Raw genomic sequence first — 26821 nt, 5'->3', positions numbered from 1 at the left:
GGTAGGCTTTCTTCACTCCAAGTAAACTATTTCCAACCTCCCGCGAACATAACACTTTTTGACCTATGAAGGATCCGTAAAATCTCGCGATACGCTCTGCTCGCGGGGAAGCTGTATGGCCGCGCCTCTGTATAACCAGGGGGCTCTGAACTAAGGTGAGTGGAGGACGAGCATAGGTGGAACAGGTGGTCGTACTACGTTTTAGAATTCTCGCCTTTCAGAGAAAGGTCTCAGGAGTTGCCCGGGAAGTAAGTTTAGGGAGGTGGGTTAATACTAAGAGGTCCAGCTCCGGAAGGACGGACCCCTGACACCGGTTCTGAGACCTGGTGAGACTGTCTGGTTGTTATCTCCAGACAAGCGCAGGCCACGTGCATCACTTTAGTTTGCTGCTGCTTCTGAGCCGTTCTACTTGTCCAAGTCCTTATTCTTAACAGTTCGTGTTTACCTGTAGTTAAATTCTTGTGTTAAAAAGTATACATCAAGGTTAAACCCTTGTTTTTCATTGACGACATCTTCAAGGCAGTGGTAACATAAAATGCCTTACTGCAAAGAAAGCAGGAAAACTTTTACGTCAGAAACCCACTTCCTTTTTTATTTTTTTAATACCTTATTTGTACAACGATTACTTCCAAAGTAACCTTGCACCTTTAAGGCTGTGTATATACACATTGTGGTAGAAATGGAGAAAGCCCATATTGCTAACATGGTTTTACCTTTTTAACGGAAATCTTAATGTCTCCCTAGGTTCTCACTTTAGTCTCTGTTAAATGCATTTGATATTTTTAAGTAGACGTTTTACTCTAATTTTTATTTCTCTTATAACCCCTTCCCCTACAGGAAAGCGACGACATGTGTTTTCTTTCATATTTAGAAGCGACATGTGTGTGTGATCTTGACAACTTTAAAGCCATTTGAAAGTGTTTCAGTGGCTAGGAAAATGAATAACAGAGTAGGTTCCTTTTTATGGAACATCAGACAATTCAGTACTTTAGTTCTAACAGGCAGAACTGTGAGGCTGTATCCTTCGGGATTTTGCAGACCAAAAATTGTTTATTCAAGCTGGAACCCAAGAAAGCTCTTAAGTAACTTTGATAATAGAATGCAGTCATCTATTAGATATCTCTTTCAGGATGCCTTAATTTTTAAATCAGGAGGTGATGGCTTTCAAACAAAGGGCATAAGCACTGCAACAGTCCTTACAGTTGACAGACTACTTTGTCCTAGAAGGCTGTCCTTTAACTCAAAACACTTTGTCTCTGATAATGGATTGAAGAAAAACTTTCATCATGAGGCTTCCAATGAAGATGTTCTCACCAAGAGAACAAAACCAACCCCGATCAACTGTAGAAAACTGTCTCAGGAGTGTAATTCCCTGAGTGACGTGTTAGATATATTTTCAAAAGCACCTACATTTCCTAGTAGTAACTATTTCTCAGCCATGTGGACAATTGCCAAACGGATGTCTGATGACCAGAAGCGCTTTGAAAAACAATTGATGTTTAACCACCCTATGTTTAGCCAGCTGTGTGAACAAATTATGAGAGAAGCCAAGATCATGCACTACGACAACCTGCTGTTTAGTCTTCATGCTATGGTGAAGCTCGGGATCCCTCAGAATACGCTACTCATACAGACTTTGCTGAGGGTGGTCCAGGTAAAATCAAAAGGAGCCTTAAATATACTTTTACTTGGTTTAGCATATCTTGAAAGAATGATGGGACGTAGACATGTAGCCTCCTTGAAAGAAACTTATCTTTGGGATGGTAGTTTATATTTGTTTCTGCATAGATATTATATGATTTAGAGTCCTTAAGTTAGCCAGATCTTTTTGCTGTAGAAATTTATGAAAGCTTGCCCCATTTTTCTTCTCTGGAGTTGAGTAATAGTGAATAAGCTAAAATGGGGAGAGGTACAAAATATACAAGGAAAGGTTGGGTAGTTGAAAGAAGGAGAGAAGGGAAGGGAACTAGTATTTATTGACTACCTATACCTTTTTCTTGTGTTGTCTTATTTAATCTTCACAATAGCCCTGTAAGGTTGATGTTACCTCAGTTTAGCAGATGAGGAAAGAGATTTAGTGATGTTAACTTGGCTAAAGTCACACAGCTACTGGATTGATTTCTTCATACAGTAAACATTTATTGGGTGTCAACTATGTATCAGTTACTAGACTTGTCACTAGGGATGTAAAGATATAGAAGCCATGATCCCTGCCCTTATAACCTAGAGGGGACAACAGATATTTTGTAGGTAATTACAAAAATAACCAATGTTCATCTGATGAGTCATACATTTACTATGTTGTAGGCATGGTGCTGAGCATAGGGAATACAGTTACAATATAACGGCCACATAGAGCTTTCAGTGCAATGAAAGAAAAATATAGAGAGTGCATTACAAGGGCTTCAAACCTAGCAGGAGTACGCCTTCATGATGGGAAGAGGTGATGGGAGAGGAGGATACAGGATTACCGTTTGAAGCAGTGATAGGTACAAAGTTTGAAAAGAGGATTGTCTCATGTAATTCTCAGTGTAGTTTTTAAAAGTAGGTATTGTTACTTTCATCTTACCGATTAGGAAATTTAAGCTTAGAGCGGTTAAATAACTTGCCCACGGTCACATACCCGTTAGTGTCACTATCTGTAGGTACTTGATAAATATTTGCTGCGTGAATGAACAAACACCTCGACATAGTAGAGCTAAAATTCAAGCCCAGTAGGAGATGATGGCTAAGCTGAGTCCAAGAAATGGCCAGCACTTAGAAGATGGATAGCGAAGGGGATGGTGTTTCAAGCAGAGAAGACTGTATGTTCAAATCCTGGAGAATAGTTTGTGGAGCTGAAAGTAGTTCATTGTGGCTGGAGGTACAGAATACTGGGGTTGCGAGTTTGAGGGAATGGAGAGGAAACTGTGTCTGTGGTTGTCAAGGAGGTGGGGTTGGGTGTCATGGCAAGGCATGAGGTTGGGGAAAAAGGGGATGAATCGTGAAGAGCCTTTTCTGCCTGGCTAAGGAGTTCGGATTTATCCTGTAGGCAATGGGGATCCAGTGAAATATTTTAAGCAGAGGTCATCAACGTGCTCCAATTTGTATTTAGATTACGGTGGGAGTGGGAAATGGAATGGAGGAAGGAGCCAATTTTAGTTTCAAACAAAGGAGTCAGTGTCCTGTTCGATGTCACTGAAATGATGCCAGATTGGCTGAGGAAAAGATGAGTTCATTAAAGTAATCATTTACCTTTTAAGAGTGGACTCTTCAGACTTCTGAACTCAATGATCATAATTAAATAATTATTTTTGAAGACAGGAGTTTCCTGAGGATGATCTGATATATATCCTATCCTACTATAGAATTCAAGAATTGGGTTCATAGGTATATGAGAGTTTTTAACTTTAACTTTTTACATTACTATGATTTCCATGTTCTCGCCCAGGAACTAATTTGTGTGTCGTGTGTGAGTGTTTAAACCGCAGAATATCCGTGTTTTTTGGTAGACTGTGTTCCCTATATAGTTATTTAAAAGTGATTACAGTAAGTCGCTCTACCTGGTCAGTGATGCTCTAAATGAACTTTGGACAGGTATTCATATCAGCATAGTATCTGCATTGGTGAGGAATGGACAGTGGATATTTGGGGCCAGGTTAACTGTACGTATAATTGTATCTCACTAACATGTTGGAATGTTGCAAAGACATTTTAGCTAGGGATGAAATATGTCATCAGTGAAGTTTGCCCTTCAAATACATAGCCAGTGGTCTTTTCTTTCACAGTAGGTATTGATGGAATGCTATAAATTGTTAATGGAAACCCTCTCATGGGAATGAGACCTTTTTTCCTTCCAGCAGTATCTATTTCTTATCATTATCTGGTTCTGACTTGAGACTTTGTGACTAGTTAGCCATGTATTGTAATTTTAGCAAAAGAGCTTACATCTTTCAGATGTGATCACAAGTACTCTTGTGAGGTGTATAAGCTAGTTATGATTAAATTGTAGAGCACTAGGTAAGCTGTGTTGTTACTATTCGTTTTCTAAATTAGACCATTTCTAGAACCTAAATTAGTACCCTAATTCAGAGGATTTGAAAGAAGGATCCATGAAGCCTGGGCTCCTCTTGAGATCCAGGTAGTGGTGGTAACATGTGACAGCAGATGTGAATCAGAAGGTTCACAACTGAGGTTGCAGTTTGATACCCAGGAAAGGATATAGGGAAATTGTAAGCGCAGCTGTGTAAGATTCTTTAGGGGTAGGAAAATTGTCCTGTAGCTCTAATATTACTGCACTTGTCATCATGATGGCTTTGGGTCTCAAGAAGAGGTAAAAATAATGTTTGATAAAAGTTATTTCAGAAGGGGAGGAAGGTAATCAATATCATATCATTTTCAGTGATAATGGAGAATGTAAAAAAATGGTTGATACATAAAAGAATGTATCAATTATTTGGAAAATTCACTTACATATGACATCTTGTTTTCCAAAGATGCTGTTTATTGTGGACAGACTCTGTGAGTTATTGGTTTGATACTTAATCCTTTAGTTGAAAGCATCAGTTCAGTGGTTTTGCTTGGGTGAGATAGTCCACTATGAGCTCATCACCTGTGGTATTTTTGTAATTATATTTCAATAGGAACGTATCAATGAGTGTGATGAGAAATGTCTTTCAGTTTTGTCAACTATCTTAGAGGCAATGGAGCCATGCAAGAATGTGGATGTTCTTCGAGCAGGATTGCGGTGAGAACTCTGTTACCCTTTCTTCAGGTGCCTTTCTCTGTTTCTCTTAAATCAAAAACGAAGATGAAAGTTGAGCTCCCTTTTTTGGAGTGAGGGCATGGAAGACTTTGTTAGTAGTTATGGTCTTTAATACCTTATTAAACTTAAAATAGTGACTCTGGATCAGGTAAAGCTGGAAATAATGCTTCTTTCAGGGTCCACCATAAAATAAAAGGCGTGGGTAACATTAAAATCTAAAATTATCTGAAAACATAGTACTGATGTGGGCTGGGGGATAACTGACATGTACTCAGTTCATAATGGTTAATTGGGTACTATGTGGAGGTCACATGACACTGGCCCCGCTTGAAAAGGAGGTTAAGTTTTACAACTTATAAAATTGATGCACCTAATCTAATGTCATAGGTTGATGAGAATAATTTTTAATTCCCTTTTTCATTGACTATGCATTAGGATGTCTTAATATAATCTCCTGAAATTTGTTCATGCATAAAGATAGCAAAATAATGTGAGAGAAAACAATACTAGGCTGGTCCTGGAGCTTTCACTATTTGCACTCTTGGGCAGGTAGATCATTTCTTTGGGCTTCATATTCCTTGCCTAGAAGTAGAAGCTGGACCAAATGACTTTTACGATTTCTCACCTGGCATTAAGATCCTAGGACTGTGGTATTTATTGTGTTTGATGACAGGATGCTAGTTGATCAGCAAGTTTGGAAAATAGAACGTGTCTTCACATTACAAGCTGTAATGAAATGTATTGGAAAAGATGCACCGATTGGTCTTAAAAGGAAATTGGAGGTAAATACCTTCTGAATTTTCTCTGTTGGGTAAAATTTGAAAAAAATATTTCTTGTGATTTGCTATCACCTCCTAAAGTCAGTTTATTAGGAGGACATTATGCTTTTGTATGTAACTTTGCTAAAGTGAAATAGAAATAGATTTATTTTTATCTGTATATATATTTACGTATATTTATCTATATACCTGTTTGTCCGAGTCATCTTGCTCAAACTTTATCCTTTTTTATTTAAATATAGGAGTTTAATTTATTTTGCCACAAATGATAAATTAAATTTAAGTTTACTTTTCTTTAGATGAAAGCCTTGAAAGAATTAGACCAGTTTTCTGTTTTGAATAGCCAGCGCATGTTTGCAGTACTGGCCGCCATGAATCACCGCTCCATTATCCTTTTGAATGAGTGCAGTAAGATAGTCACAAGTAAGGGGAATTTTTCTTATATGATTTGTAGCATCCGATCTGTTCTGGACTATATTTGTTTTGTTTGTTTTAACAACTTTGCTGTTATATGAAAAATATCTGATGATATCGTTAGATCTAAATTTTATTTTTGCCTATAGTGTTTGTTTGTTTTTTTTAACAAAATATAGTGCTATTTTTTTCTAAAGAAACAAAAGTACTGTGTATATAGTATCTTGGATCTTACAGTCAAAACCATCTGGTGATTCTTGTTTCTCTAACTCATTCTTAAAGGTAATATCCACGGGTGTCCCTTTAAAATATTGATCAGCATATTGCAGTCTTGCAGAGACCTCCAGTACTTCAATATAGATCTTTTTAAGGGAATAGCAGATTATGTGGCTACAACTTTTGACATCTGGAAGTTGAAAAAAGTAAGTATGTTAACAGTTTAGAGTAAGCCTCAGAAACTTTCAAGAAACGTATTAATTTATTTAGCGTTCGAAATAATTTCTCTATCATTTTAAAGTGGTTTAGATTCCAAAATATTCCAATGCTAAATCGGCTTGAAAAATTAGCTCCTTATAAATTTTGTCTGGGGGTTACCTATTAATATATTATAATGTCTGGACCATCTTTCTCTCCAAAACAAAAATTATATTGTCCAAAGTTTGTTTTTCTATTTGTTCTTCAAAAGGTTGTATGGTACTTTGGTTGGATACTAAGGATTATTTCTGTCTTTCTACTTTTCCTTTATTAGATTTAGAATAATGGAGATAAGTGATGTGAGAGGCTTACGCTTTTTAAAGAATAAACTGTCATTACTTAATGCTCATGTGTGTTTTCTATTTATGGAAAGTTTGCTTGTTTCTTCCAGAGTAAGAGCCTTTTAATTCAGGGCATGTGTTAATTAAACATCTAAATGAAGCAGGTGGTAAAAACTTCTTTTTGTAGTTAAGTAGTGGTAACCATGTTAGGTCACTGGTTTAGTTCACTTTGGAGGGTGAGGTTGACTTTAGTATGGAAATTGTTTTGGAAAGAGAAGTACTTATTGTGAGAAAGACTAAGAGGGAAATGAGAGGTGAACTGGAACATTTAATCATTGTATTTCAGCTCTATTCTCAGTTATAGAAATTAGTACTGAACATAGAAATTTTTGAGTTATCTCTTAGAATCTAGGAAGTGTCTAGGTTTGGAAGGGAGAGCGGTTCAAAATTGGCTTGGTCATTTTGAAAAACTTCAGAAGAGGTATATCTAAAGGTAATTTTCAGAGCTGTTATATGAAAAGCGTATAGGAAAATATTTATTTTAAATGAGATGGAAATATGGAAACCGTTCTGTGCTCTGGTTCTCAGCTTATAAAAAGAGGTTGATTGTTAACTCGATACTCTGATTCAAGAATAACTGGAACAGATTTTGTAAGGAAAAGATAATTGTTCCTTTTAAGGGAATATTTGGTCAGTCAGGACAATTCTATTGCGGTTTAAATATTTTGAGATCTAAAAGATTGCTAATAGCATACTGTAACTCTTAAGAAGTTTTCCCTCAATTCTTTCTTTTTTTAGGTTCTTTTTCTCCTCATCTTATTTGAAAACGTTGGCTTTCGACCTGTTAGTTTGATGGACTTGTTTATGAAGAAAGCAGCAGATGAACCTGGCTTCCTAAACGTGAAAAGCCTTGTCTCTATTCTTCATGTGTATTCTTCTCTCAATCACTTCCACAAATGCTGGACTCACGAGTATGTACTTGTTCTTTTTTTACTTTTTTATTGCCACATATCGTATTTATAGAAAAGATTACGAAGCTTAATGAATTCTTACATGCGAACCCATCCATGGCCTTCATCCATGTCCAGAAATAAAACATAATATTCCTTATTTATGAAGTTAAACAGAATTTTATTTTATCTTTGCTAAAGATATGTGCTTTGCTTTTGCCAGTTTCTTTGTTCTTTGCAATATATTTGGTAATTCAGCATAGGAGTTTTCATTTCAAACTCTCCCCCAGCTTATTCCCTCAGCTCCTGAGTTTATAGTTTAGTTTTGACCCTAACTCTTCATTTGGTCCCAGACTACTGCTTTCTATTCTTTTCATTTTAACCACAACCGTGCATTTCTGCTATTAAACACAGCAATTCCTCAAACATGCTGTGCTCTTTCATCTTCTTTCCACCCAGAACATCTTTCCTTCCTCTCTAGGACAGTTCTAAGTTTCATTAAAAACCAGAAACGCATATAACATGTTATTTGTCATTTGTTAGAAGGGTGATTAAAAGCGCAGACCCTGGAGACACCTTGCTTAGGTTTGAATCTTAGCTCTGCGATTCATTAGCTACTTAACTTTGGCAAGTTACTTATCTGTGCCTCAGTTTCTTCATCTGTTAAAATGGGGATGAGAAATAAAGAGTTATTTCTAATCGTATTGGGTTGTTATGAGGATTAAATGAGTTAATCTATGTCAGGTTCTTAAGGCAATGCCAGACACAGTAATTGTTAGATTAAAAAAAAAAACTAGAGTGTCAGTCACAGAGGCCTTGGAGGAATAAACTAGGGCAGTTCTGAGGGTCTCAGTGGCAAGGTTCACTGGTCATCTTTTTGCCATCGAGTAGCTTGACTCCAACAGCTTTTTGTCCCTGTGGTTTTCCCTCAAGATTCAGATTTCCAAAAGAGAAAATCTGATCGAACGAGTTTGGGTCACATGCCCATTTCTTTGGGGCAGGTAATCAAAGAAGTGCTGGGCCAAGAAAAGCAGCTGCCCACTGTGCTCTCCATTGTTGTGAGACTCAGTTCATACTGCATGTCATGTGCCTTCCCGTAATTGTCTCCATCAGAACCCCTGTGCTTGTCATGTCTTATATAGCTTTGTCATGTGCCTTCCCTTAATTGTCTCCATCACAGCCCCTGTGCTTGTCATGTCTTATATAACTCTTTGGTGGAGCCTTGACACATAGCTGCAATTATTTGTCAATAAGCCTGTCTCTGCTCCATAATTGAAAAGCGCTCTAGAGCTTTTTAAACCACTTTATCGAGGTATGAATAACAACATGTAAAATGCTGTGCATATTCAATGTATACAACTTGGTGAGTTTTTAGCTCATTATTCTTGATTCTTCCTTTTCCATTAACATTCTCCTCCTCCTCATCTAAGTTTATTTGTTCCTTTAGTCGGAAAACTTGTACCAAGCACTCAGGTACTTAAGACAAAAATGAATGAGACATAATCCTTTCTGCAGTTAAATACAGCATGAACATTGAAGTGATAGAGTTTTATACAGTGTATATAGGAATAGAGGAGGGATGTACCAGGATGCTAGCCTGGCGAAGTGGAGGCTCAGGGTGGGTGCCAAGCATCCTGCCTGGAGGAGTTGGTACCTGAGCAGATCTTGAAAGATGGAGAGAGAGCAGTTAACGATGGAAAGACCATTCTGAGTAGAAGGGGCTCCGTATTCAGGTCAGGAAGGAAAGCAACAGCAGAGTACATGCGGGGAATGACACAGATTTTGGTGTCGCTGAAGCATGAGGTAACAGCATAAGAAGTGGGATGCGAGGAGACTGGGGAGGTGATTACCGCTGGGCTCCAGATCGGTCCTCTGCAGCCCCGCTGTTTCTTGCTGCATACTCCAAACTCCATCAGTTCTCCCTTTAGTAAGTGTTGCCTCACTGTTGTCTCTAGGACCTGTTAGCAGTCCTGCTTAGCCTGTCACAGCCTTCCTCACTCGGCCATCTGCTCCTCACGGGACCTCCCAGTTGATCTCACATTTCCCTTTATGGCTCATTGGTACTAAGGGCTTACTTCAGGGCATACTTGCCCTGCTGTGGGCCTCTCTGCCTGTGCCCCAGCCTCGCTAGTTATTACAGCATGAATGGCATGTACTTTCAGGGGTTAGTTTCAAGTGGTCTTCCCTTTTGCCATCTTTTCCACTTAACTGAAATTCTCCTTATCCCCAAAGCTACCCTATCTACTTTCTTTCCTGTACACTATCACAGTACTCTGCAAGTATCAATACTTCCTTTTTCTTATATAATGATATATAGCTTATGCCCTAAGAGTCAAATTGACCTGGGTTCAAAGTGTATCTGTGCCGTTTATCAGCAGTGCCACCCTGCACACGTGACCTTACCTAATTTTGATCTTTCCTCTCTGCCTCTGTGCTTAGCTGCTTTGTTATACTGCGTAACATTAGCTTGGGTGGTAGGATTAGGCTAGCAGTTCTTTTAACTCAGAGTATTAATAGCTAGAGAATTGTAATTGATTATAAAACTGCAGTGGAGTTCCAGGTCTTAAAGACTTACTCATGATAAAAAATCTAGCACAATGGTTAAAAGCCTCTGGACCCTGACAACTTGGATTCCAGGGCTGTCTCTGCTACTTCCTGGCTGTGTGTTCTTGGACAAGTTAGTTGACCCTGCTTAGCCTGTTTACTCATCTTTATTATGAAGAAAATAATGATACCTATCCCACAGAGTTTGAATAGGAATTAAATGAGTTAAAGCTTGTAAACATTTGCTCTGTGTAAGACATGTAGTAGTAGCTAACATTTATTGAGTGTATGTATTTATTATGAGATAGTCACCGACCTGAAAGATGTGTGAAGACTTATTGCAAGCCTGATTGTTTTATCCCCTTAAAGCTGTCAGTTCTGTGACACCTCACTAGCTCTACCATGACCTTGTCTACTCTTCATATTTGAAAGCTGACTCTCCTTTCTGCCCCTGTAGGTTCCTAGAAGTTATGGCTAGTGCTCTGACTGGTAGTCTTCACCACATCACTTCTGAAAACCTGTTGAATGCTGTGTGTTCGTTTTGCTTGATGAACCATTTTCCCCTGGCCCCTATTAATCAGCTTCTTCAAAAGGACATCATCCATGATCTGCTGACGTCAGGTAGGATATCAGTGCACGGTGGTGACTAAAATAAAGCAGTACTGCCAGGCTACCAGGTGATTCAGATTGGGGTCTCAGTTGCCGCAGTGTTAGTTAAAACGTGTGGAGCGGGTGCTCCTGATGAAAGGACCAATGATGGTGAAGTCAAAGGGCCATGCTTCAAACCAGCAAACCGGTGGAGGCTCCTTTAGGGACAGATCCTGCCCATAGACGGCAAGAATGAGAAACACAGTGTCATTGTTCTTTTTATTTACACTTCATGCACCTGTGCAAAGGCTAAATGTTCAGGTTGTTCTTTATGCCTTGATCAGAGGTGTTTGTACTTCTAATCCATATGTGTCACGTTTGAAGCCAAGTTAAGTCAACTTTTGCAGCTATAAACACTTTGTCACTCATGGCCTGTAATGAGGGCACAGCCGTTAGATCAAGAAACCAAGTAGTTACCAAAGTAGTGAATTTATTTACTCTTGGAACCAAATTAATTGTTGTCTTTCAGTCGTTACTATTAAATAAGGAGAAGCAATATCAGGCTAGATGTGTAAAATTTGATGATTATCTGGGAATAGAGTATTTTAAATCCTTTTAAAAACAACAGTATGAAATTCCAAAGTTGAAGTGTGGAAAAGGAACACCATGTGCTGATTTTTCAAGCAGTCTAACATGGAGGAAGCAGCCGTGAACCCAGGAGACCTGGAATCTAGTCCCAACTTTGCCTTTAATCAGGAGGCATTTTAACATTCCTGAGCATTTTCCCATCTGTTCAGTGAAGAGTTGAGGCTAAAGCACCTTGAAAGATATTTTAAAGTTTAAAACATTATCAGGGCGCTGACCTACACACTGTGGGACCTAGGGAGACACAGAGAGATTCCTCCTGATAAGAAGCAAATAATCAGAGTTATAGGTGCATTAATACAATTTCTTAAATGTAGCATTCATATTTTTCTTAACTATAATTTTCTTTCTCTCTCTCTCTTTTTTTTTTAAGGTGATGTGGAGAGGAATGTTCACAAGCTTCATGTTTTGGCTGCCTGTCTAAAACTTGATGATGTTCCTTGTCACAAGGACACACACTTAGTGCTGCCACAGCTGTCCTCCATGCCATTACATCCACATGCAAAGGTTGCCGAGGTGCTGAGTAGCCTTCTGGGAGAAGGATGCTTCTCAAAAAGTGTATGGTTGCCACATAATTATTATATCGGTATGGGACTTCATATGATTTTCCTCTGTTTTACTTCTTTTCTGACAAAAGATAAGGAGTTTACTGCAGCAGTCTAGTGTGGTGCAGCATTGGCTCTGGAGCTGGACTGCTGCGTGTGGATTTTCACTCTGCTACTTACTAGTGCTGTGTGTTAGGCACTCACCAGCCTCTTTCCTCATCTGTAAAATGGCAATAATAATATTACCCACCTCACAGGGTTCCTGTGACCAACAAATGAGGTTATACATATAAAATCCAGACTAGTATTTGGCACATGGTAAATAAGCTCAGTATAGCTTACCTGCTGCCATTATAATTATTGGTAGTGGTAGTATACCTTTTCAAACAAAAAATCACTCGGAGCGATGTTTGAAAAATTAGTATCAATTTTTTTCTTTCAGATTTTGAAATCAGAATGGATGCTAACAGGAGCCAAGTGCTTCCATTTTCTGACGTGGATGTGGTAACTTCTGCTACAAATATTCAAAGGTTGTTTACACATACGCATTTGCTGAGCTTTCTAAATTTAACTCTTAATTCTCGAAGACTTCATATTAAATAGCAGTAACAATACAAAGACCTTATATTTGTATAGATCTTGTAATGCACCAAGGGACAACCATTAATCTACCCCTTAGGTATAAATGTGGGACCCTGTGGTTGAAGACAGTGGATTGGAGTTGTCCATTTAATGAAACAGGCAACTTTTTAAAATCAGGTTTTAAAGCTAAACAGTTCAATAAAACAGTGCTAACATAATTGAAACCATCAGTGCAGTGTAAATTTTTGACAAGATAATGCAGTAGTGATCATAAAGAATGAAGGCTTCTACTAAAATCAAATACCCAAAAAATATTTTTCTCTACCGCCAAACCTTTCTAAAGGTAGAGAAACTTTAGCTTTTTAATTAAGCTGTATTGTATATGGATCAAACCATACTGAAGTTAATTAGAAGTAGTTTCCTTGACTCACACAGTACAGAGAGTGTTTCTGGGAGAAATTGATGCTACTCCCTGAGAGAATATTCTGCCTTGTAGGCATCTGGATCAGGTCATACTGCACACACCCTGTGTTCAGTCATTCTTTGTGGAAAGGCTCTGTTAGGGCCTGTAGGGCACACAAAGATGAGTCAGACGTGGATCCTGACCCCAAGCGACGTATATCCCCTACTGCTTTGTAGCACATGCACGTAAATATGGTAGAGAGAGGCACAGAAAAAGTCTGTAGGGATTCAAACTCTTATCTACTCATCCCTCTCCACTCATACACAGCTCTGTAACTTTTGCACCTTTCTAAATCCACCTAGCTTGTTCCTTGGCCATCTTTTTCAGCCACTATCTTCCTTCTACTTATTACCCATCTTCCCTCAAAAAGAGGCTTTCTCTCTGACCCAGTTGAAACATCATTTTTCTTTTTCAGGTGTTCATCTGTTCTGGCATGATAATATAATGTAGTAGCTCTCAGCCTAAAGTACCGAGAAAAAATGAGGAATCAGTGTTCCTTTAAAGATACGAAATTTCTCTTACTTTATCTCAGATAACAGCCAGAGTATGACAGAAGACAGTAAGGATACAAATGTCTTTGTCTCCCCCAATGAACTTAATCTTTCCAAAAGGCCATGAACAATGAAAGACAAATTACACCTTCCACATTTTTGTTACACGTATACATTTTATCTTTTCAACGGTCTTGCCTATCTCTTAGTGTTTTCTTTTTTGTATTTGGTCTCCCCATTCTGGCTTTTAAATGTGTCTGTCTCTGGGAGACAATATTTACAAGCAGAGCATCTTCCATTTGGTATTATCTACATCAGTGCTTCTAGCAGCATAAATAATTATGTTTAGATCAGAGATTAGCTCTGCACAGGAAAGCCCTAAAATGGGTGCTTTCATATCTGAAAATTTTCCTCATCGAGAATGTAGCCATTCTTAAAGATGGTTAAGGGATACTGTTTGTATAAAGCATTTTTATAAGCTTGTGGTTCCTAAAATAGTCTTCATGTACTGGAATATCTGCATAGTCTAGGTAATGAGGAAGTGAAGGACTAACACAGGAGGGAATGGTGAGGAATGTGGTAAGTGGAGAGCTCAGCTTTGAAATCTCCAAAGAACAAGGATGCAGCAAGATTGTACATGGTCATCTCGTTAGTAACTAGTCTCACGTTTTGTGTTTTTGTTTTCAGAGTAGCTGTACTCTGTGTTCCTAGATCTACGTACCGTTTGGATTCAACCCACCCCAGAGGATTCCTTGCTATGAAAATGCGGCATTTGAAAGTAATGGGTTTTCATGTGATCTTGGTAAGAAAAAAATGCAAATGAAACAGTCTTCAGTTACTGATGTTCATTCTACTGGGAATGTTGTGGTTGAAGTTGGTTACTAGGACTAGATGAATTGTCAGCAGTATCGGAATAAGTGTTTTAGTTATTGTTTTCTTTGAAAAAGAACCTTTCTGGTATGTGAGTTGGCTCCTACTCAGCTGATACTGTTATTTACCTGGGGTTTTATAAGTGCTGCATTTAGTCAACTTTAATCATTTTTGTCAAGTGAAAAATGTAAATAATATGTGTACTTCTTTAATTTAAGACACATGAAACCATATTCAGTTTCTAGGTTATCTTGAACAGGAGAAGAAAAGATGTTAATTAAAGCTTTGTTTTCATGGGCCATTGTGAGGCTGTTAAGGATGTTTGTCACTAGAAAGTGCTGGATGACTATAAGGATGCTTCTTCCTCTTCCCTCCTTCTGCTTTCTTTGATTCTGAGCACAACTTTTCTTGAACAGCCTCTCTAGATGTCTCTGTATGGAGCAAGAACCATACGAATAAATTTATATTTATGTTAATGTTAGGACCTATCTAAATGCCACTCATTTGGTCCTGCATATAATGTGGAATGTAAATATTTGAATCTTCGTTATGGTACTTTAGTATCCAAAACTGGATCATGCCCGGATTACCAAGGTTAAGATGGCCCATTTCTCTTAATGGGCTAATCTGTAACACTTTTTTTTTTCATGTTGGCTATTATTTATATTCTAAGGAAGATTATCCCAAGAAAGGATCTTTTGCACCCTTTAGAGGACTTTTAAAGTTTTTTTATAATTTTCACTGTGAGAGCTTTCTTCGACCCTAGCACATAGTCTTACTAAACTTCTAAAATGTGCATAATTATAAGTGGTTGGCTGATGTTATTTTAATATCCTTGGATCTCGAAACTAGCTTTTATTTTATACATCGTCATCTTCTTGCAAACTGATTATTTTCCTCTTTCTTTGGTAAGGTCAATAATTGGGAGATGGAAAAACTAGAGATGAAGGATGCAGTCACATTTTTGAAGAGTAAAATCTATTCACAGGAAGCACTTTCTACTGCTGATATAAATTTGCAAAGCACATGTTAAAGTAAAAAGCAACCTTTTAATGTTATTAGACATAAATTTATAAAAATAACTTTAATAAAGACTACAATTCAGTTGTCGATGGAACTTACCTGACTGCTCACCATAATAAAAAGTGTTATTTCAGTTCACTGCTAAAATTAAAGTTGAGAATGAAAGAAATATTCTCACTGGCACTTTAGAAAATGCTGAGAAAATTCCAGAAGGGTCATTTTTGCAGTCATACCTGTTCCTTCCAGTGCCCAGATACTTCATAAATTCACGAGCTATAGGTTTTACTGTTTCTCATTAGCTTTGATGCATTCAAAACTGGTTTCTTAGTTGTGATGGGTTGCAGGTAAGTTGCTGTGGGCAGTCCTCAGGTTTGGAATCTAAGCTGTTTTAGGACTCAGGTATGGACCACATTCAAGCACTGGCCACAAAGCAATTGGGCTAGGGTCTCAAATTGTAGAATGTATAAGAATTAACGAGGTAGCGTGTTAAAAATGGGTGAGGATCAGGTATCTGCAGTTGTAACAAGCATTCTAGGTGGAAGTGGTTTGTGGACCTTACTAAGAGAAACGCAGATGAGATAGTACAGAGATGGCAAGGAGTCCTAATTTCTTAAGATTGATAGGTTGTGGGTTGCTAACACCACAGTCCTTGCCATTGGTGAGGTCATTCCTTTCTCCCTCTTCCCCTTTCCCCTCCCACCATTTCACAAAGTCTTTTCAAGTAAATATATAGCTGAGCTGTTTTGTGAGCCAGACCCGAGGGCTGTTTTTCAGTTACGTTTGTTCATCCTTTTGTGGAAGTACTTGTTCAAGTTTGTCACACGCCTGTCTACCTAGTATTTGACTCACTGGGGATACAGCAAGTTCCGCTTGTGAAACCTGAGTGCCACATAAGTTGGTATTGTCTTAGCCCCGTGTGAAAGACCGAGCGCTTGTGCCGCCCCTCCACCCCATCCCCGCAAGTCCTGTGTTGGAACCTAACCCCTAGTGTGATGGTATTTAGAGGCAGAGCTTTGGGAGATGATTAGGTCATGAGGGTGGAGGCCTCATACATTGGATTAGTGATCTTGTACAAGAGGCCTCAGAGAGCTCCCCTGTCACTTCTCCATGTGAGGACAGTGAGAAGATGACCATCTCCGAACCAGGAAGGGGGGCCCTCACCAGACACAGAATCTGCCAGAGCCTTGACCTTGGACTTCCGAGCCTCTCCCACAGTTAATTTGTGAGAAATAAATTTCTGTTCTTTATAAGCTACCCAGTCTATGGTATTCTGTTAATATCATCCTGGATGGACTAAGGTACCCCAAATACGCAGACGTGCAATTACTGGACGTCTTACTCTGTGCCAGGCACTGCTAAGTATTGGGATGTATTCTCTCTTTTCATTATCTTAACTCTTTGAGCTGTAGCTGCTATTAATCTCTTGGGACCCTTATTTCCTTTTATCTAATAAGAGGATAAACTATCAAAGCTACATAAATAGGATAGGGCTAGAGTTTGAACCTGAGCTGACATGGACTTACAAACAAAGTAGTCGAGAAACCCCAGGTTGGCAATAAAAGGTCTCTAGCAGTATGACTGCATCTGTCACAGGTTTTATCAACTTATGTTGCCTACATTAAGAGAAGGTTAGAGCTGGAAGGAAATGTATCAGTCATTTAATCCACCTCCCTCATTTTATGGATGAGGAAGTAAAAGTTCAAAGAATTGGAATTTTCTGGAGCCTCAGCCACATCATTGATTTCCACGTTATTTCCACGTTTCATCTCCTACTGCTCTTGAGCTTGTACCTCAGGAAATCTGGACTTTTGTTCCAGGTTAGACGTCATCTAGTTTTGCATACTTGACCAAATGATTTAACCTTGTAATGCTTCAGAACAAGAGTTGAAAATATTCTATTAAGGAAACTAAAATTTTCATTCTTTACATGGTAAGTGCATATCTCTTTCTTCTGGTGGCTAATTATGACTCATTTTCAAAGGATTGGACAAATTTGTGAATACTTGTAACTACCTTTTGGAGGAACTAGTTTTCTTGAATTTGTACCAATTGGCATGACAGATAAAGAAGCATTCCTCTTTTACCAATATTACTAGTATTAGCATTCTTCATTGCTGTGTTGTCTAAAAAAATCTTGTGAGACTCAGGTATAGAGTGAAGGAAAACAGTTTAAAAATATGTCTTCTCGGGCTTCCCTGGTGGCGCAGTGGTTGAGAATCCGCCTGCCAATGCAGGGGACACGGGTTCGAGCCCTGGTCTGGGAAGATGCCACATGCCGCGGAGCAGCTAGGCCCGTGTGCCACAACTACTGAGCCTGCGCGTCAGGAGCTTGTGCTCCACAACAAGAGAGGCCGCGACAGTGAGGGGCCCGCGCACCGCGATGAAGAGTGGCCCCTGCTTGCCGCAACTAGAGAAAGCCCTTGCACAGAAACGAAGACCCAATACAGCCAAAAATAATTAATTAATTAATTAATTAAAAAAAACAAAAAAAAAACCCAAAAAGAATTCATTGCTCTGTATCCTCATCAACACTTGGTAATGCTAGACCTAAATTTAAAAATATGAATATATGTATATATATATATATATATATATATATGTCTTCTCAGGATTGTTAATATAAAGATTTACTCTCCTCTCCAGGAGAATATGTAAATATTCTCCTTTTCTGGTATTTATTCAGTTGATTCAAGACAAACAAAAACTACTCAACCCCAGGTTGATTTCATGGACCCATTTCTAACACAATTAGGGTCAATAAATAAACAAAAGGTGGGAGTTTATAAATCCAAATTCTGACTATTCCTGATTAAATCACAAAATATGTTATACCTCAGTACCAAACTCTTCATGTTAAAGAGGATAAAACTAACCTACTTTACTGTGTTAATCAACTAAAATAGTGAATATGACAGGTATAAGGTTGATATGTTTATGTATATGGCTTGCTTCTGATGTAGTTTTATGCTAATAAGTCAGCCACCTTGTGGAAGAAATAGGTGTTGTAAAAGATTTTTGATTTTTTTTATCTTTAATTCTGTGTCCTGACAGCTTTTTTGGTTTGTGTTTTGAGCAGTGTTAAGATTGGCTTTTGTTTTTGTTTTTTTGATTCTTGAACTTATTTAAAATGTCTATTTATGTTATAATTACATCACATACACAAATGTAAACATCTAGCCAAGAGAAAAAAAACAGGTGATTTATTTATGACATATCTAAATAAAGAGCTCCTATAAGTTGATAAACACACATTACAAAAGAAAAACAAGTGAAGAGCTGATCAACATGAAAAAATTTCAGTCTACTAGTAATCAAAGACACATTCAAACAAGTGAGAGATTTTGCCTTTTAAATTAGCATCATGGTTTTTTTTCTTTAAGGATTACAGTGCTGACAAAGGAAATGAGGCAGGCGCTTGCATATGCTGCTGATGGGATGTAAATTAATACAACCTTTCTGGAACACATTTTGTGGCTTTTTTCCCCATATTAAAAAAAATAGGTTTATTGAGGTATAATTGACAAACAAACTCCATATATTAAAAGCATACAATTTGATAAGCTTTAACAGATTATATATATAATATATATAAATATAAATATATATATATATATATAAAATATCCATGAAAACATCACCACAATCAAGATAATGAACATCCGCCACCCCTAAAAGTTTCCTCCCTTTTTGCCTTTCCCTTTGTTCCCTAGAAACCACTGATGGGCTCTCTGTCACTGTGGAATGCCCTTCAGCTATATGCATGCAGACTCTTGAGAATATTGATATCTATTGACATTGACCAGGAGTTAGATTTTTAATTATCTTTGCGCCTGTATGCACCCTTAGTATACACTTGATACATATTTGTATTATTCCCACAATATGTGTAAGGATACTTATCACTCCATTGATTTGATATTTCACCGTGTATGAGCGAAACACTGGAAGCTATTTAAGCATTCATCGTTAATGGAATATATATCTTCTAAGCACTTGCTACTCAGAATGTGGTCCACAGACTAGCAGTATCAGCATCATCTGGGAGGTTGTTAGGAATGCAGACTCTTGGAGCCCATCTCAGACCCACTGAACCAGAATCTGTATTTTAACAATATCCCAGCTGATTTGTATACTCATGAAAATTTGAGAAGTGCTATTCTAAGACATTTTAATATTTGTAAAATATTATCTGGACGTGCCATAAGTTACTTAATGATGAGGGGAAAACTTTACAATTCTATTAAATGGAGAAACAAACACTGACTCTATATACGAGGATTCAAATTTTGTTTTAAATAATGGCAAGAGGTGCATAAAAGGAAGAAAAGGGATAAAAATGTAGAAAGTGGTATTTCTGAATAGTATTGATGGAATTGTAATTTTATTTTTCTTCATACTTTATTTTTCATACTTCAAGAATGAATATGCATTATACTTAAAATCAGAAAGCAAATCATTAGCTGATCTCAATCCATTTCTATTGTTTGATTTCCCAAACAGCATTTTAGAAATTAATGATAACCACTAAGAGTTTAATATATGCCCAGAACTATGGGGGAGATAAAGAAATTAACACAGAGATCCTCTCAAGTTGTTTATAAGACACCATTATTGTATGTTGAAAGATAATCTGATGTATGACAAAGCAGAAGATAAGAGGAAGTCAGAGGGGAAAGGGGTCACTGCGTTGGGTTTTCAGAGCTGTACAGAGCTGAACAGAGGAGGGTGAACAAGATTTGGCAACATACAAAGGGAGACCATATATGATCTGAAAATTGTTTCTCCCAGGTTTTTTGAGGTGGAACGATATTCATGGAGGTACATGTGTTAAATTTTGATATCTGAATTTTAAAAGGGAAAACAGCCAGGAGAATTATCCTTTGCTGAGAATGTTAGTGTTGCAAGTAAATAACTTTCTTACATTTACTGGGAAATCTTGTGTATGTGACACTGCGGCATATATTGCAAATTGGCTCATTCTACTCCATTCCAAGCCTTATCTTTTTTATGTCATGGTGCACAAAGAAAATGACAGCTTTCATAGCACTAAGTGCGAGTGTATTTTGGTGTTTATTTGGAGCTTAGTAGAAAAAATATATTTTCTTTATATGATGTAATAAGAACTAAAATCAGTAAAATTCTAAGTATTAAGGAAGATTTTAAATATTGACTTTGTGTTAAATTCCCAAACACATTAATTTTTCCAAATTCCTTAATGAGAAGCTTGATCTTGCTTTCTAGACATAACCATTAAATACCAAGTTGTATGCTTGAAATGGCTATATGCAATTCTTGATCAAAATATTTTATCAAATTCTTTGTTGTCATTGGCAGGAAGCTTTACATAAGTAACCGATGGAACAATTTTAAACTATTTTTAAAACCATTCAAAAATTAAAAATTATGTTTAGAGCCCAACAGCTTTCTTGTTCTGTCATTGACAAATGTGATGTTGATATTTTTTTGTGATAATACAAGTGGATCTCAAATGCAATTGAATTTTTTCATATCAAGTATTTACAAATAACAGTGAAGTCCTAATTTATAGAGTGAGTGTGTGTGTGTGTGTGTGTGTGTGTGTGTTGATAGAGCAGTCACCCTGCAACTAGCAAATAGACATAAGTAAACATAAGACAGAGATTTGGGGCATCTCCCTGGAGCTGTACTTATGAGGAGCTGGCCTTTCCCAAACCCTGACTGCACCTTACCTTGAAATGACCCAGCAGCTAGCGTGTTTCTTGTCCATGATGGTCAGTGGCTCACTCAGCAGCAGGCTTCTTAGAAGCTGTCTGGGTGACTGGATGCATTCTCGGCCTCACACAGCATCACAGCAGAGCAGCGAGGGCCTGACGCCTCCCATATTATTTATCCGTAGGAGCTGAGTGAACCATCAGACCCCACGCTTTTCAGGCTACCTTCTAGGGAGCATTAGGTGAGGAGGTTACTGGCCAAGAGGCCATTGGCTGCCCAGCCCTTTGTGGCTCCCCAGAAGGCTGAGGAAATAGATACCTCCTGTTAAAAGACACACTTGTAACCCATTTGTGGCACATGTGTGTGCTAGGCTCACTGGTGGGCCCAGAAAACTAAAATCTATACATTTCCCAAATCCCCTTACGGCTTGAATTCCAGATGTGACCTAACTTCCCCCAAACAGATGTGCCTGCTTGAGATTAAGAAAGCCAGATGAGATGGAGGTCGTATTTCTGCTATTTCTGCCAACAGTCAGGGACGTTGGATTTTTCTGGAATAGCAATAGCAGAGGTCCCAGGGTTTGGTGCAGCAGGATATGGGGCTTCTACTTTGCCGGGGGCAGTGTCGCTACGGTAATACGGAGCTAGAGCTAGCAACGAGGCAGCATGGTCCTGATTACCTAGCTTCTGGGCTGTGAGCAGAGATAGCAGCTCCTCTGGACGGCCAGTTCTGTGGTGGTGTTCTCAGAGGGATTCCTGGAAGTCGCGTTAAAGGCTGCTGCTTCAGCCCTTCCAGTCGTCTTGTACGCAGAAGGGGCCTTCTGTGAATGCCCAGAAGTTGACAACTAAGCACACTGTGTTTGAACTAGAGAGGTTTCTGTTATCAGCAATAAACACTGATAAAGATAGCATAATATATTACAGTATATACATATATATATACACTTTTTATATATACATACCCATATATACTACAGTATACTACAGTATATATGTGTGTGTGTATAGGATGTGTATATATGTATTATATGTACACACACATAATAGGATACCTTTCTTTAAAACTTCCTGAGTTCTCTAAAGAATTTCACTCAAGGTAAGACACATATATCACGTGACTAAGACCCACTAGGAATATCCACATATACTGTCAGTTGGTTTTACATGTACCTCACCCTCAGGAGGTTTCTCTAGGCAGCAATAAAATTTCACTGGCAGGTGAATGGCAAAATCAGCCCACCTGTCTTTATTTTCTACTTTTTCTCCTTGTACCCAATTTTCTCCATACTTCCCGATTTTGCAACTCTGCAAATCTGCTAGTTCCATCTTGGGCAATTTCTTTACATTAGGACCCACAAAGGGGAATAGCATCAAGCTTTTGCCCAATTGTCTCAGGAAATTCCTTCCTATTTTACTAAAAAAAGATACAGTAGAGGGAGGAAGACATGGAATTTACTAAATATATAAAGACTTTTGTCATAACTTTTAAATCAGACAAAAAAGCCAATGCTATCATATTTTAGGACCTTTGAAGTGCTTCAGTGTCACACTCATCAAAACATATTCCGTCTACCTAATTAAATGCTAGTCTGCAAGAAAATCAATTAAAGATAATTGAAATGGAAGGGCAATGCCCTCTTCGCCAGCTTGAGGTTCACATAAACTTGCACCCACTGCTGTCACTCCTGCTGCTGCTGCTGCAGGCGGTAGTTAAAACGGGGTCCTGCACAGTCCAGTCCACAGGCTGTGCCCCTGCTGTACCTGCTCTGTACTCTGCTGCCCCCCGTGCAGAACTCCGCACAGGCCACCGTGTTTTAAGAGCGCATGATCCCGCTTCCTCCAAGTTTTCCTTAGGGTGCTCTATGATCCACAGCCATTTTTCTCAAAGCACTCTCCCAGGCTGGGGTAGTAAAATCAGAACAAGTTTTCCAGTCTTAGCCTCCTATTTTGCCCAATAATGGGTGATCTTGGGTAAACATGTAGCTTTAAGGAAAAACAGGGGCAACCAAAGAAGTGCTGGTCACACTTGAGAATTTACTTGCCCATTTAAAAAAAGGTTGTACTATATGCTTTTCTAAGCGACAGTATCTTGCATGGCAGTCTTTGTCTTAGAAATACAAACCAAGCAAGACATTTCTCAAACTCATGTTAACTGTGATTTTAATATCAATCTGGATATTTTAATTTTAAAAAATTGTGGTAAAATACGCATAAAATTTACCATCTGTCAGCCATTTTTAAGTGTACAGTTCAATGGCATTGTCTATCCATATTATTCTGCAGTCATCACCACCATCCATCTCTAGAACTCCACTCACCTTGTAAAACTGAAACTGTACCCATTAAACAATAACTCACATTGCCCCTTTCTCTAGCCGCTGGCAATCACCATTTACTTTGTCTCTATGAATTTGATTACTCTAGATACGTCCTGTAAGTGGATTCATACAATATTTGTCCTTTTGTGTGATGGCTTATTTCATTTAGCATAATGTCCAACGTGTTCATTCATGATGGAACATGTATCAGAATCTCCTTCCTTTTTAAGGCTAAATAATATCCTATTGTATGTATATACCACATTTTGTTTATTCATCCATCCATGAACACTTGGGTTGCTTCTACTTTTTGTATCAATGTGTTGTGTTTTTTTCCCCCCCAAAGAAACTTGTTATTCTCTTGTTAAACTGTTTTAGATGTTGGTTTCTTATTTCTAGAGCATTTTCTTATCCTAAAGATTACACATCTCTGTGTCTATTTATCTATTATCTACCATCTCTCCTAAGAATCTTTTGTTGTTTATTTTTAAATTAAGTACATGTTACCGTATTATATTTTGTGCATCTTCATATTCTTTTACCGGGGACTTAATTTTTGGAAATAGTAAAAAGCCACAGAGGACAAATTTGATGAATTGAGGGTGGGTGATTAGGTAACAATAGTAACGACTACTATATGCCAGGCACTGTACTAGCATTTCACATCCATAGTCTCATTCAGTCCTTATCACCACCCTGTTTGATGGCTATTAATAAATATTAATATTCATTTTATAGATGAGGAAACTGATGCTCAGGGGCTTTAAGTTTTAAGTGCCTTTCCCAGGAGTGCACAATTAGAAAAAAGACAGAGCTGGATCTGCAACCCAAGTCCTTCTGAACCCAAAGCTCATACATGTATCACTACACTATTATTTTCTAAAACTTTCCCGATGATTACAATCACTTGCATACTTGATGAAAATACAAATTCCTGGGCCCTAGCCCAGATATACCTAATCAAAATCTGCAGAGGAGGGACCTGAGAAAAATCACACCGTTTGATCATGGTATCTCCACCGTATTTTTAGTAAACATGTGATAAACATTTAAGGCAAAGAGATTGTGTCATGCAGCTCACAGCTCTGACGCACTTCCCACAACAGGTACTCGAAATGTTATGACCGTTAGTTATTGGAATGATAATACAGGCTTCAAAGTGACTTCTTTGGAAATCATATTTGAATGTTCTGCTTTATTGTCACTAAAATGAACAGCGTCACTGCTGTGTAGGCACAACTCATGGCATTTTATAGTGGAAAGAGTAAGACAGCCCTGATCTGGGATTCTGGGTAAGTCTTTTACTTCTCAGAGCCTTGGTTTCTTCATCTGTAAAATGGGGATGCTAATACCCAGTTTGAAGGACTATTGTATATATTAGAAATAAATTATATATATACCCTGTCATGTAGAAGATGCTTAATTGGTGGTTCTTATAATAATAAATAATATTTATTTAATTATAATATAAAATATTAACTATATTTTATAATTGGAATCGATAATATTTATATATAAAATATGTAACAGTTATATATTTTATATGTAATAAATATATTACATAATATAAAATATATTCTGTTATATATAATAATATAACAATATATTATTATAATATATTAATATAATATAGCATTATATTAATAACAATATTTTAATATAGCAAATTTTCTATAGTGATTGTAAATGTGAACTGCAACCCTTGGCAGTGATCCTTATGTAATGAGCTAGTCAACCAGTGTTTCCAGCTGAATTAAGTCTGGAGCTGAAATCTTGAAAAATATGTGCAGAGAAGCTTGTATACCTACCTCATGTATATATGGGGGGGCAGGGTGCCGCGTTATTTTAGAAGAAATGTTATAGTGGAAATAGTGAATAAAAATGTCCCCTAGGTGGTGCTGCATCATCGTGAAAATGCAAGTGGGAAACGATATTTTTAGAGGTGACTTTCTTCTGGTCTGAATTTCAAATAAGAGCAGGACAGCTCCCTGAGATGTCTGGGAAAAAATGACCAGGAAGAAAGAGTCTTTTTAGTAGGATTGAGTATACAGTACTCTTGCTGGTGAGGCCCCATGAGGTGTTGGGTTTGCTGTAGTTGGAAACAGGAAGCGGGGTCAGGCCAACTTTTATTCATCCGGTGTTGGAGCCGTGGCTGATTTTGACAGATCGAGAACCATTTATAACTCTGCTTTGGGGGATAGTTTAGCCTGGGATGTAGTGCTTGCCCCTCCGGGGACTAAGTTTGGGATTTGAGGGATGTGAGGACCCCTGGAATATTCAGATAGAATATGCTAATGAATGTTAACAAGAATAGCCCTTTACTGTTTTGTATCACTGTGCATTTCTCAGCTGCACTCGTCCTTTCCAACCTCAATTTCTGGGCAACCTATTTTTCTTTCGGCATCAGAAGCGATAGCATCTGGGAAGTGAATCTGATGAATTCTGTCTGGCAACCAACATCTTTCAGACTGCCAGATCCTGGGGGAGGAAACTGAGGTGCTCAGAAGTTGGTTCAGGGCCAGAAATACCTGTCCTTGAGGTCCCAGTGATGGGGGAAGGAGACTGGCCAAATGTGATGCAGAACTTCTGAAACTCCACTTCCTGAGATCATTTCCATTTTGGCAAAATGTGACTTTGGTTTCCAAGGGAAAGAGTTCACATGTATTAAAATGTCTCAATTGCTGAAGTTGCTTTGTGTCCCCCACTAAAGCCTTCTGCCATCAATCCCCATCTCCCAACACATTTTCAAATGTGGTGTCTTTGGAAGGCAACCATAGCAACTGAGCTTATTCAGAAATGACTGAACCTAGGCAATAAAGGGAGAGGTAACCCTGTGGTATCTTTTACTGGAAACTCACAGGACACTGTTGATTCTAATAATTGTATAGGCTGAGTATTCTTATCTATGAACATGGCACTGTATGACTGTGAGACACTTGATTCTTGCAACCACCCTATGTAGTAGTCATCATTATCCTTTTAAACAGTTGAGAAGACTGGATCACAGAGATTTTTGATGACTGTCCATGGTTGTACAGCTAGTTAGATCTGCTGGACCCTGAAATCAAAGGACCTCCTATATGATGTAAATGCACTGCCTTCTAAGGAAAGATAGGTCTTTTATTGTCCATTTTGCAGACGGTAAGAATGAGTCACAGAAGCATGGAAATTGTTCAAGGCAGCAGCAGAGCTGCAGGACCTCAGTCCCCATCCCACCAACACCTTTCTGTTTTATACAGCTTTAGAGCTCCCAGGATTATCTCATCTGATGCCCATGGTTAGTCTTTGTGATTGTTTTATCTACTTACAGATGAGGGAATTGAGACATTAAGAGGTTAAATGACCTTTCCCAAGGTCACAATTATTATATTGAAGAAAAGAAACCAAATCCATCTCTCATTTCATGCTACCTTCCTAGAT

At 38.1% G+C, this 26821-nt stretch overlaps 1 protein-coding gene across 5 annotated transcripts; it reads left to right on the top strand.

Annotated features, from left to right (window-relative positions):
• The first annotated feature begins 101 nt into the window (after positions 1–101).
• On the top strand, positions 102–16640 carry FASTKD2 (FAST kinase domains 2). 5 transcript variants are annotated; one of them, XM_060016226.1, is made up of 12 exons: positions 102–155; positions 838–1654; positions 4623–4726; positions 5418–5526; positions 5823–5946; positions 6220–6359; positions 7491–7663; positions 10644–10807; positions 11793–12005; positions 12407–12494; positions 14188–14302; positions 16513–16640. In XM_060016226.1, exons 2-12 carry the CDS (start codon positions 938–940, stop codon positions 16513–16515), a joined length of 1950 nt encoding a protein of 649 aa, XP_059872209.1. In that variant the 5' UTR covers positions 102–155; positions 838–937; the 3' UTR covers positions 16516–16640. The 5 variants fall into 5 exon arrangements, 4 of the variants coding, with proteins under 4 accessions (XP_059872209.1, XP_059872208.1, XP_059872210.1 ...); XM_060016225.1 differs by lacking the exon at positions 16513–16640 and adding an exon at positions 15284–16480; XM_060016228.1 differs by lacking the exon at positions 16513–16640 and adding an exon at positions 15284–16480 and having other exon boundaries at positions 122–155; positions 1523–1654.
• The last annotated feature ends 10181 nt before the right edge of the window (positions 16641–26821 follow it).

The sequence above is a fragment of the Delphinus delphis genome, chromosome 7 (genome assembly GCF_949987515.2).
Source record: "Delphinus delphis chromosome 7, mDelDel1.2, whole genome shotgun sequence".
NCBI classification, from domain to species: domain Eukaryota; kingdom Metazoa; phylum Chordata; class Mammalia; order Artiodactyla; family Delphinidae; genus Delphinus; species Delphinus delphis.
This window is presented reverse-complemented; position numbering and strand designations above follow the sequence as displayed.

Coding starts and splice junctions, on each gene's coding strand:
- FASTKD2 (XM_060016225.1), top strand. CDS start 938: ATGAATAACAGAGTAGGTTCCTTTTTATGGAACATCAGACAATTCAGT. Junction 6,360..7,490: donor ACATCTGGAAGTTGAAAAAA/GTAAGTATGTTA, acceptor TTCTTTTTTTAG/GTTCTTTTTCTCCTCATCTT. Junction 7,664..10,643: donor CACAAATGCTGGACTCACGA/GTATGTACTTGT, acceptor CTGCCCCTGTAG/GTTCCTAGAAGTTATGGCTA.